Source organism: Caloenas nicobarica, chromosome 13 (assembly GCF_036013445.1).
Source record: "Caloenas nicobarica isolate bCalNic1 chromosome 13, bCalNic1.hap1, whole genome shotgun sequence".
Classification (NCBI taxonomy): Eukaryota; Metazoa; Chordata; class Aves; order Columbiformes; family Columbidae; genus Caloenas; species Caloenas nicobarica.
The window spans coordinates 16558928-16571572 of NC_088257.1; the positions used below are offsets into that span (position 1 = coordinate 16558928).

The 12645-nt window shown below is 41.1% G+C and overlaps 1 protein-coding gene across 3 annotated transcripts in view; it reads left to right on the plus strand.

The window, feature by feature from the left end:
- Window positions 1–316: 316 nt before the first annotated feature.
- The window catches only part of SLIT3 (slit guidance ligand 3), a 499513-nt gene continuing 487184 nt past the window's right edge, over window positions 317–12645 (plus strand). The window contains exons 1-2 of one of the 3 annotated variants that reach the window (XM_065643840.1): window positions 317–569; window positions 896–1148. In XM_065643840.1, coding sequence (XP_065499912.1) covers window positions 964–1148 — 185 coding nt within the window. In that variant the 5' untranslated portion in view covers window positions 317–569; window positions 896–963. Of the gene's footprint in view, window positions 1149–12645 lie in introns of all 3 variants that reach the window. The other 2 variants (XM_065643841.1, XM_065643839.1) reach the window with 2 other exon arrangements.

The following is a 12645-nucleotide window of genomic DNA, read 5'->3' on the forward strand; positions in this document are numbered from 1 at the left end:
CCGCGCGGGGGTTCCCGTGCCGCAGCCCGCACATTCCTTTCCGAAACCCGACCCGCGGAAAGGGGGCGGGTTCGCCCCTATAATGGGCACCGCGGAGCTGAGCGGCACCCGCGTCCCGGCCGCGCCATCGGGCTGGGGAAGGGGCTGCGGGGCGCGGACGGCCCAGCTCCACCGGGGGCGCCCCCAAACTTTCACCCTCCCTCGCTCCAAAAGTTCAGCAGTTTCGTGACGTCAGGGCCCGCGCAGCCAATGGGCGCTGCGGGTGATATTTTTGGGAGGGCGGGGGGAGGGGTGGCACGGTGCCGCGGGCGCTCGCCCGGCTGCCATGCACAGTGAATGGGGAGCGGGCGGCCGGCGAGCGCAGCGCCGGCGGGGAGCGCAGACACCTCCGGCCCCACCGGCGCCTCTCGCCGCCTCCCGGTCTCGGCTCCCCCGGTGCGGGCCCGCGGCGGCGGCAGCAGCAGCAGCAGCAGCAGCAGCCGAGGGGCGGGAGGCAGCGCCTGAGGAGCTCGCAGCGGAGTCGCTTTGAATTGCCAGCCATCTCCTCCGCGGTTACCTGCCCGGCCCAGGTGGGGCGATGCAGAGCGGAGGAGGCTGCTTTGGAGATTGCCGCCGCTTCTGATGGATGTTTTGTGTGTGTTTACCTCCGCTCCCGGTTTCTCTTTCATCTGAGGACGCATCTGGTTCAAGCTCTGTTAAACTCTCTGCCTTCTGGTACCCTTCGCAGATAACAGAAAGAAACCTGAGCCCGAAAGGCAATTCCCCACCTTCTTCCACCTAACATAACCTTTTCAGGCGCCTTTGAAGGTTTGCTGGTGCTCCGGCGGTGATGGCAGTGGTGGGTTCCCTTGGGCTGCACTAAGAGCCTCTTGTTTTCTTTTCTCTTTCTTCTTAGAGGCGTTTCATCTTTAAGGGCCGGCTGCTTGCACGCGCTTTTATCCCCACTGAAGTGATCGAGAAACCATGTTGTCTGGTGGAAGAAGTGCGTTTCTGTGCCTTGGAATGGTCTTGAGCTTTTGGAGCTCCGTGAGTTGGATGCCTGTTGGAGGATGCCCGCATAAATGTACATGTATTGCTTCCAACGTGGATTGTCATGGACTGGGACTCAAAACTGTACCAAGGGATATTCCCAGGAATGCAGAGAGACTGTAAGTAAAAACCGTTAAGGGCTCCTCAAGTACTTGTAGAAGCACCTGGAATGAGTTTCTTAGCACCTGCCTACCAGTGCAGAGAACATCCTAACAGCAGTTTCAGTCATCAAACACAGGTTAATGTTTTCAGGAGGGAAGGGGAGGAGCTTTTCAGAAGTCACAGCTATTTTGCTGCTGTTCTTGCTCAAAAAAAAAAAAAAAAAATCATTTTCAGAGTTTGATGTCTTTTCAGTTTCACTTGTGATCTGATTGGGTTTTGCAGTGACCTGCAATGGAGTTGAGAGCTCTCCCTGCGGTGCTCCCAGCAATAATCACTGTCAATGCAAACACCCATTTAATATGCAGTTAGAAACTTGGTTGTTTTCACCTGGTGGCTGGTAGCAGCTTCTCCTTATTTCTCAGCATGGTGACTTCATCACCATGGAAAAATCGACTTCTGCCATAAACTCCTCAAAATGGATAACAAGTCACATTAAAGCAGCATCTCATTTCTGTCTTAAACTGCTGTGGGGAAACTGGTTATTTAGTTTTTAATCTACTTCGAGGTTTATAATAGTAGCGTAATGTTGTGGAGTGCTTCCAACCTTGGCACAGGAGAATGTAATGAATGTGTTCATAGTAAATTTTCTGTGTCATAAGTTCTCAGGATTTTGTTACTTGACTCTTTTTACTTAACAAGTTTCGAAGGAGAAAGCTGAAGGCAAACTTCAGTTCTCTGATACAGCTCTGGCACTCGCTTGGTGTAGAGGACGGCATCTCTGATGTTGTTTAATGCAGAGCATATGGCATATGTCAGCAAATGCCCGGTGCTGCTAGATAGGAAGATGTCCAGACCGGAATGTTAAACAGAGCTTCGGCGTGGCTCTGCGCTGGGCTCCGCAGATGACCTCAGGAAAGTGTAGTTAGTTGTGCCTTATGTGGATTAGCTGATAATTTAAAATGTTTTTGAACTTGTAAGCAAATGCTGTAGATTGTATGGCCTGACTTCCAATTTTATTTCCTTCTGGGTCAGAGAGTTCAGGAAACTTCAAACTCTCAAGCAATTTTTCTTTTAACAATGAAAGCTAGATGAGGTTACTAAGCAAACAAAGTTTTTGTGCTGAGTCCTCTTAAAGTTCTGTCCCAGAATGAAGTTTTATAGCATCCTTAAATGTTTATAAATGCATTTTCTAGTGCTGAGACCTCTTAAATGATAGCAATATGCCGGTTTCTGTTTCTTACTAGATTATTCCACCATTTTTAATGTTTTGTGGCCGTATCAGCCTTCCTCTTAACCCCAGCTGTGTGAACAATAGTTTTCAGGTGGCAGTGTTCTAGAAAGCCTAACCTCTATGCACGGAACTGTGGACTCTTGAAAATTAATGGGTAGCAACCTGGCAATTTAGAGACAAAAAAGAAAAATCCTAAAACACAAAAAACCAAAACAAACAAAAACCACACCCAAGACAAACAAAAACAAAAATCCACGCCCAAACAAAACAACCCCTAAGCAAACAAAGCAACAAACTCTACCACAAACCACTCCTGAAGTAGATACCAAGCCAAAGTCTGTGCGATAATGCAAATGTCATTGCTGAGGTGTGTTTGTGTGGCTTGAGGGTCGAGAGCTGGAATCGCATTTTTGAATTGCAGATTAAAAGGATTCACAAGTGTGGTGTTAGTTGGCCACCTGAGAAGAATTTAAAAATGGTTTTTTGCTATTGCCTAAATTTTAGGGGGATTGAGTTAACTTTGTTCCTGGGTTTTGTTTGTGAGAATATGCTTACTAGAGATTTTACCTCTCCTTGCCCTCTGTAAGAGGCCAAGCCGAAAGAGTTTCTTGGCACGTTAAGCATTAAAAAGAATGAAGGACAGTGTAATCACTGTGCTGTTGGTCCCGATAGGTGTTACTTGCAGATTTAGATTTTAGATTAATGGCTGCATGAAGAACAGCAATAGCTATTTCACAATATATGGTTTGAATATTTAACCTCAGATTTACTACTGGCAAATAGGAAATGTAGCAGCGTCGGATGTTTTCTTTGGTTTTTAAAGTACTGTATTATTAGAGCATTCAGTGACTTAAACCTTGTGGAAAGAACATACAGAGGATTGCATAGTAACACATCATTCAATATTTTTAAATACTGTCTTCACTTCTATTAGTCCATCATGAGCTTTTCACTGTTTTTGTGGTGTTCGCTGTCATCTTGGTTACGTCTGTTTTAAAGCTTCTATAAATTCTTTCAAATCTAGATTGCTACTAATTAACACTAACTTGGTGGTTTTTGTTTTTTGTTTTTTTTTTTTTTTTTTAATGTAAGCAGTAGAGAGAAAAAAACTTTATGTTCTCCTGGGTCTAAATTCTGGTCATAGGTGAAACATCAGTCAGCCATTGGGTATATCAGAGAGTCCTTTTTTTCCCTGTGGTCCATGGCAATCCGTAACTGTTTGACATAACACTGGGTTGATGTGTAGTCTTTAACTAGTTTGTTTCATTTGTAAATAAAACTAAATTGATTATATCTGAAATGACAAAGATATTTTTAATCTCAGAGAAATATTTATGTGTTGGGAAAATATTTTTAATAAGTTTCTTGATGGCCACACACCAAGTGACTTTTTAGACCTATGCTATGAAAAGGTTGTCTTCTTTCTGTGTTCTTTTGAGCTACAAATTCTGCATACCTGTTCAAGTTGGGAACTTTTTACTTTAATAAGAGATCTGATGGCACCGCTTAAAATATTTTGCTACTAAACTTTTAGAGTTATGCGTGTGCAAGTGTTACAGAATGTTTGAGCTAGTGGAGCCAAGTTAAATATTATTTAAATTTGTGTTAATATGAAACCCCAGGAAAACTGAAAATGTAACGTTAGGGAAAAAATTGAAAATCTCTTTAGGGGGCAAAAAATCTCTTGTTGAGAAGCTCTATTAAATTAATGGGTGATCATCTCCTACCCTGAGAAATGAGCATCTAGAGCTTTGATTACTGATTCTTTATGAGAAATGTGATGCATACTTTTAAAAATTATTTTTGCATGCTTTGAAGGTGTAGTTTTTGTAGAGTTGTACTCGTGATTTTTGTCTTCAGAGGAATCCACAGATTAACCAGAGATCACAGAAACAGGGTTGTAAAACTAGCTTAAGCTTTTTACTTTTTACGCAGATTCATCTTTAATAGTAGCTTTACAAATATAGCAAGTAGTACCAGGCTTCTGTTGTAGTTCACCTTGTTATTACATTCTACGACAGCCTAATTGTGTGGTATAGATTGAAGCTTTTGCTCATTTAGGTTTCATGAAGAGGTAAAAGGAGGTGAACGTTGTGTACTATACAAAGAAATGATTCAGTCTGGAGAAGACAAGTCATGAAACAAATATTTGTCACTTCCAAGGAGCAACTTCCATTTACCTTTGTTCTAGAGAAGGAACCCCCAGAATGGCCATCACCTCACACAGGAAGAGAGAGACGTGAAATTGTCTAAGGCTTTTCCCCAAATTGCAAGATGTGGCGCTCCACAGAGGACCTTGTACATGAGCAGGCTGATATAGCTGACCTTGTGGCTTGTCATTAGTATTTACTGAGCCATTCTACATTTGCTAAATAGCTTAGCATCCTGCAAAAAAAAAAAAAAAAGTTTATAGACTTCTTGTGTTGGGGAGAAATCTAATAATGTAATAGTTAACTTTTGGGGTGGGCACAGTGATTCTTAAGCTATGCAAGTGGTGTTTTGTGCTAGTAAAGAACCAGAAGTTAAGGGTTAGAAATTAAGAATATGTAAGTACAACCGTAAAAATCTTGCATCTTTTATCCTTTCAAAAGGTGCTTTAGCATTGCTTCACCAAACTCCTCTGATTAGAGTTTGTTTAGCAGCACTTCAGTCCTTATATGCGATTCTCTATTTCTGTAATTTTCTTAAGTGGAAATGTTTTCTATAGATGTAAAATATTATACATGTGGCTTTATATAATACTTAATAGTGCTGATAGTCACGTTGAGTTTGAGATGCTGTGTAAATGCGGTGAGCAGATCAAAGCCCCCTGCCTGACAGTCGTGTTCCTCAGCTCCGAAAGGAACAAGCGATATGGAGGAGCTGCTCAAGTCTTCTGGGTCACTATCTGCTTTCTGTTTGAACACAAAGCACGAGCCTTGGTGTTCTTCCTTCCATTCACGTCCAGTTCTCTCCCTGTCTCTTAGCGGCACATTATCTACGTATACAGGCTTCTTCGGAGAGTTTAGCCCTGTTTGAGGTCTTTATGAATTTATGCTTGGTGGCTTAGAATCTTGTTTAATCGATAGCTTTCCTGTGTTAATCATTGTTTTGTCTTTTACTTTGAAGGGTTCTTTACCTTGCTAAATTGATAAAGCTTGCAAGACTAATCTGTTCTGTGCTTTGTCTGAGCAGCTAAATTGAGTGTGTCCACATTTAGGTGCAATTTAGTAGCTTAGTCATCTGCTTACTCTGGAGTTTTCATGTGGTCTGGGGTTTCTGTTATACAAATATATTATTATGGTGTTTTTGGCCTAGGTGCATGTAGCTGCTGAAGTTGCACTGGCTTGTAATAAGTCTTCAACTTCCTCAATTTTGTCTCCAAATTAAATCTAAGCTCCTGTCTTGAATGCTTCCATATTACTGCAGAACGCAATGTTAAACACATGTAAATATAATTATACTGACTCTTACATGAACATTCTGTTTTTCTAGAGTTCTTCCCACTAGGCATTACCACTTGTTTGTGTGGTAATAGTCTCTAAAACCTTGCATGGAGCCTCCTTTTTCTTTTTTTCCTTCCCCCCACCCCGCCCCCTTCTCCTTGGTCATGTGTCAATAAGTAGATACACATGGCTTTCGTTTCGAAGGGCTTGCTCTCAGAGGTACTCATCCTGGGAAAACTTCCCTCAGTTGCTTAATTTAATTTGGACACTTCCCTTTACTACCTTGATGCTGACTACTTGCGCCCGACTGGTCATTGACATACACTTGTCTATGATCAGAGTTTTACAGTATCGAATTTGTTATCGTGTTTTGAAGTGATTGAAACAGGAAGGAGGATGAAATTAGCTATTGTAATTTGGTAGCTACAGAAGCAAATAGTGGCCATTGTCATGTTGTCTGTATTTGTTTGCACAAATCTGGATTAGATTTTGACATCAAAACAACCAGAATACTTCAGAATTTTTTAACACATTCCTCTGAGACTATTCATTTTTTCCCCCATATTCTTGCTTTTGCACCTGAGTATTGATTCATGCAAAAGAATTAGATGAAAGGAAAGTTTCCTCTCTAAACAACAGCTGTTGTCTTTTAGGAAGTCATAAAAGATGAGTGGTGCTTTTTTTCCCCCTAGAATTTGTGTGTCTGTGAGTTGGGGGATGCGTGTACCCAAGGCAGTGTAGCTTACCTGTATAGATAAATTGTGAGGCAAAAATAGGTAACTCCTAATGTTCTTATTTGTACAGTAATCCATATAAAATCCTAGTGTCGTACACTGTCACTTGTATGTTGATTGCTATGAAGTCATTTGACCTTCATCGTGAGTACTGTCAGTAATCTTTCGGAATGTCACTGTCAAGCATTTATTTTATATATATATATTTAGTTTAAGCATTTCCACTTAAGTTTAAAACAAAAATATCCTGTCCTGTGTGGACATTAACATCCGATATGATTTGTTGTCTGCGTTTCAGTAGTAGCTAAGCTATTCCTCAGCTGCCACAGAGCAGAAAGAAGATGGTTTTCCCACAAAAGTCTCACAAGACGCTTGGGGAGTTGTAAGGATGATAGAGGAAAAGAACTTGGCTCTACTAAGGATATTCAGTGAGTAAGTTTCAGACACCATATGTTAAGAATTAAGCATGTTTACTGGAGACACTGTTCAGAAGACTTAAATCAGGATGTGTTCCCCCACAGAAACTAACAGCTCAAGTCACTGGGAGCTTAATTTTTCTTCAACTCTTGATATAGTTCTTGTGGTGCCCGCAGTGCTTGATTTCCCTTGGCTGGCTGTTGCTGCAGCTGACCTTTTAAAACTGATAGCTTTTTGTCTGGTGCTGGTCTGGTGGGATCCGTTTTTGCTTGATTAGAAGGTATAATTATTCCTGAACAAAGGTGGAGAATAGAAGCCATTGCTTAATATTGTAGTTATGTTGGCTCACACTTGATTAATTAGAAATTAATGGAAAAATGTTCTGCTTCAAGTTCAAAGTTGCGATTTGTAAGGATCCTTTCCTAGTCACAACTGTGTTGCTCTTTATTTTCCACATATTGCACCTGCTTAGTGTGGTGTAATGTTCAGATAAATTTTCCAAAGACCGAACTTGAATTGAGCTCTCTTTCATCTTTGGCTGAGGACTGCAGTTGACCACTCAATTTCTCAAGAAACCAAAATAAATTGTGGGTTTTAAAGAAGATCTCTAATTTAAAAGTAAATCACCCCCCTCCCCCGGCCCTGTAATTCCTGTTTTCCTTTATCTTTTTATTTTTTACCTTACTTGCCTCTCCAATTTGAACCTACTTAATATAACTAAGTCTTGCTATTAAAGTAACATAACTAGCTGTTGCCAATTCGGAATGATTGTGAGCTTGCAAGTTCTGGAGCCTCTTTTGTCTTTAAAAGCGCCTCCAGCCTTATGAGGCTGTAGTAAAGTGTTTGTGATTAAAGGGATGATTCTTCCTTTCCAAGTAAACCTGACGAATTCAAATGCTTTATATGAAGTGCAGGTCTGCTGCGGGACTTTGGTCTCAACGTAAGCTTCAGTCTGCCTTGTAATACTACGACTAGTGAATTATCTCAAATGTTGTATTAACCTCAAGAAGAGGCGGTGGAATGTTCTTCATAAGTAACCTAGTACCTCTTAGTTCTTGCACCTGTTCGCTCTCTGCAAGTACAGATACTGGAGCACATAAAGAATTTCTGTGGCTCGGTATTGAAACCCATTTCAACAGCGGCCGGTCTTCTGTGGCTGGGGAGAAGGTGGGACTGGGAGCAAATGTGCTTCTCCAGGGCTGGCAGAACATGTAGTAGTTTTAAGTAGAGCCAACTTTCTGGTGGAGGCTTGATGATGGCAGCTGTAGCAATCAACATGCACATCCTCTGTCTTGCAGTTCCACAGCTCCCTAGAGGGGCTTCTCTCCTCCTGTTTGGCTCTTTGAAATTTTTTCTTTTTCTGCAAGGCAAAGCAGTGTTTGCCCTCTTTACACTGAGAAAAAGCGAGTTTTTAACTTCAGGTGAAGAAGGAAGGAGGGGAGAAAAGCTAAAGTGAACTTCAAATGGCAAAGCTTTCTGAAGAAAAATAATGTCGTTGATGTCACAGAAAATGACTAGAAGTAATGTGTGGCCAAGATTTTTCCAGGTGATCATCGGTTTGTATGTTCCTATTACAAGGATGTATAGATGAGCAGTGGTGTTCAGTGTTATCATCCTAGAGGTAGATGATGTGCCCTGTTCTCTTGTTGAAGTCTGAGTCAGGCAGGTAGAATGTGCCTCCTGACCTTGGCTCCTTCCTGCTCCGTGGCTGACAGGGAGTTTCTATTAATTCCTGTTGATTCGAGTGCATCACTGTAGTGTTGTACAGATTTTGGCTTGGGGCTGCTGTTGTCACTCCCATCCCTTTTATGTTCCTTAACAGGTTTTGCTTGCCAGTTTAAGGCCATATCAATTAGACTTTTTTCTTTGTTTTTACCTAATTTTCGGGCTAAGAAAGGGCTGGGTTCTAGCAATATTCTAGTGGCCCAAGCTATTCTGTTTCCACTATTTTTTAAGTCTTTTCTCCAGAGATCTGTAATAGTCTGCTTTCAAATCTGTTTCCAATGTTGCCCAGTCAGATGTATAATTTAACATCTTGAATGGCTCTCAGGAATTCCCAGAACTTGTTCTTCCTCACTGAGAAATGGCCTTGTAAGCAACTGACAGTCTTTTCTAATGGTGCTAAATACATAAAAGATCTATCTACCTATTTACATGAGGAGAATGGGTCTGTGATCTTGTACGCAGAGTAAATTTTAGATGAGTTGAGGGCCACATCTGTAGAAAAAGTTTGATGCTGATTCTTACCTCTCTGCTAGTTATTTTCAGCATTTTTTTTTCCACCTAAGCTGAATCTGGTCTGTCAGTTGTATCTGTCAGAATAAATTTGTCTTGTATTTCAGTTTTACACCATCTGCTTGGCTGCAATATATGCTTTTAATCCTATGATTGATGGATTTCTGGAGCTTTTAATTAGATTTTCACCTTTCTGGCTGTGAGTTGCTGCTTTTTCTGAGGCCTTAATTTAATTTTGTTCCTCGGGTGGAAATAATTTTAACCAATGGCTATATTCTTTCCTCTTCTGTCATTGATGAAGGGACATGTTCAATAAGCATCAGCTCAGTTAAAATGAGGAAGAAAACTCAGTGGTTTAAAGCTGGTCTCGTCTTGACTTTCCATCAAGCAATCTGCAAAACCTATCTGAAACTTACTTCTAAATTTATTTCAGAATTGTGTTGCTCACCACAACTCACCTTTACCTAGCTTTTCCTGAAAGCTTGCGATGCTGTTGCAGGAATTATTTTTAAATTCTTGTGTCAAAGGGACTTATTATGAGAACCCTCTGTTCTGCAGAGGGATCTGCATGACTGCCCTCGACTGCAGTTGCGGGATGAAGTATCAACCTTGTAGACGTACTATCAGGTTACTAATGAAGACCCTCAAATAGCTATTAGATAGACCTAGAGTCCAAGCAGTGCTGATAATTTTGGGAGATATTGTTCTTATTGCTGATACCTCACTGGCTGCTGTTCCATTTGGAGGTGTGAGGCTTTTAGGAGGGTTGCTGTTTCAGTAGTTTCAACCCTCCTCTGTTGTGTGAGGATGCTGTAGTACATGATGCTGTGACTGTACATACAGGCAATTGCCCAAAAGAAAAAGGTAAATCAGTTGCCTGTAATTTTTCAGAATATTTTTGATGTGGCACTTCACCATTGTTCCTGTCTACATAGACAGAGATCTGTGCTTCTATTTCAGCCAGGGCTCCATGTAAGTGGCGGGCTAAACTGCTCTGGAGGTGAATGATTTGGAGATCAGTAACGCATTTTAACAGCCTGTGAACATGCTTGTAGTTGTGGGGATGTGGTGATGGACTCCACTTTGGATAGAGTGTGTTGGATCCCACCCCCGCCCCCCCCAGCTTCCATTGTGGTGCTCTTGCTTGGGAGGAACATTAAAACCGAAGAACAACTAAAAAGGTTGCTTTCCAAAAATTTAAGTTTACTGTAATTCTCATGATATCAATTAAAAGTATGTGATGCAAGTTAGGCTGTTCTGGAGTTGAGGCCAGTGCCTGCTGGTACCAGTCAGTACTGTTTTATCTGCTTGTGTTTATCCCTTTGCCCTTTTTTCTTTGAAAGCCCTTTGGCACTTTTTTGTGCAACGCTTAATGTGACGAAATCTTGAGCTATTGGACGGGTGCTCCTAGGCATGATAACAAATGGTAATCAATTTCATATTAGTGCATCTGAGGTTCTGATCTCCAAAATCACAGCACTGTACAATGCAGTTTTTTGATGTCTGGCTCCAAACTGTTTCCAAGAGCTCGGTTCTGTCAAGGTTGGCTGCCTGCCTTGAGGAGGGGGTGGAGGGAAGGGCAAGAGGATGTGAATGGCCATTCTCATGAAATGTTTCAGAAGATAAGCATTTAACTATTATGAAAATACCCTGATGAAAGCAGAGGCGTAGGTGCATTCTTGTGCATACTAATAGTTAGAGGACTGCTTATTAATCCTTGTTTTTACAGTTGGTCTTTTTTCCTTTATTGCAGTGGCTGGTAAGGAATGCATTAGTTGACTTGTACAAAATAAATATTTTGATAGATTGTAAGGTATTACTGGTGCATGTTGTTATGAGACCCTAGTAAATAACCTCGACAGTATCAAAAGATATGGCCCATGAGTTGTGAGCCTTATGCACTTTCACAGGTCTTAGTACAACTATATATTTTCAGTCAGCTCAGCCAAACTGTCCTACTGTATTGTTTTCGCTGACGTTTTCTCTGGGTATGCACTGGTGAATAATGAGCACTTCTTCAGATAGTTTAGCAGCTTTTATCGGTTGTCTGGCAAAAATGGTTATTAGCTTTAGCAGTAGATATAGTTTCATATGTTACATAATACTGACTTAACAACTTGACTTGGAAGAGCTTTTTCCACAAAAAAACTTGCCCCGAAGTTGAGAAGATCCAATTTCCTAACTTCAGTTTTTCTTTAGGGAGTCCAAAAAGCTCTTCCTAAAATGGAAGACATTTCCCTAGAATTCTGTGGTCATGTTCCTTGGGACATACTGTCTTGTAAAAGATGGATGACCAAAGAAATTCTCAATTGTTACCCAGAGCTCTGTGTAAGAATGTAATTTAGATTTATATTAATGGTTTTTCCACTTCACAGTAAGAAAATAGGAAACAGTGCAGAATCCTTGTCTGCCGAAGGTTTCCTTGCCCATTGTCTCTGTTTTAGAATATAATACGTAGCAAATAAAGCTCATATAACAAATGCAATCACATGACACCAAGCCCATTAAAATTAATTGCTGCATATATGCATACTGATTGTCCACAGGTACGGAGACACTAATGTTTAATTAAGAGAGCTGTGTTCTTGAAATATGACTCTAAGTTTCAGCAAGAAAAAGCTGCATCCAGAAAGCAGTTCAAATGCCTTGTGCCCACACGTTAGTCATGAAGCGTGTCTTGTGTGGACTTTAGCGGGACCTTAACTTAAAGATTTTCCCCAAATTTATCTTTTGTCTGGTTTTGTTTAGACTGGGAAGGCATTATATTCAGGACATTTTTTCGAAATGCCAATTTTGGAAAAGCCTGAATGAAACATTTTTCCTTGGTGAGTTTGGCAGTGGTTGCAGCATCATTTAGCAAGCTGTGAACTTGTGGGTCACAAGCTTCTCTGCCATAGTTGTAGAATGATGAGAAGAAGCAAGTTGTCTCATCCTCTGGAAGTGGTAGAGCTGGTTTGAGATTGTGTTCTGAGAATATAGCTGGGGAGCAAAAAACTGAACTCATTGCAAGGGAATAGTAGTGGGAAGCAATTGTGCATTTCTGAAATGCCTAAACAAATGCAGGAGGGAGGTAAGCTGGAGGCGAGACTCAAGTGGTGAAGCAAATCGCGGAAGTAAAATTCTTGAGCAGAGAGAGCTTGTCTTCCAGAAGCGAAAGTAGATATTGAGAAATAAAGCCCCAAGGCAAAGCTGGTTCTGTGGAGTGAGATGAAAACACACATCTGGATATAACTTTCTCAGATAAGAATGTGAAAGTATAAGAAACAGCGCAATGATCCTTGGAGTTGAGAGCTTTAATAGATAACATATGAAAAGGCAGCAAAAGATAAGGAGCAATCGGAAGTGTTTTATGGCTTGTTTGGGGGGTGTGTGTGTTGTGGGGTGGTTTCTTTTTTTTTTTTTCCCCTCTGAGCAGTTCTTAAGCTAATTACTTATGAAGTTTTTTTTGAAGTTGAAAATGGATTAATCCCAG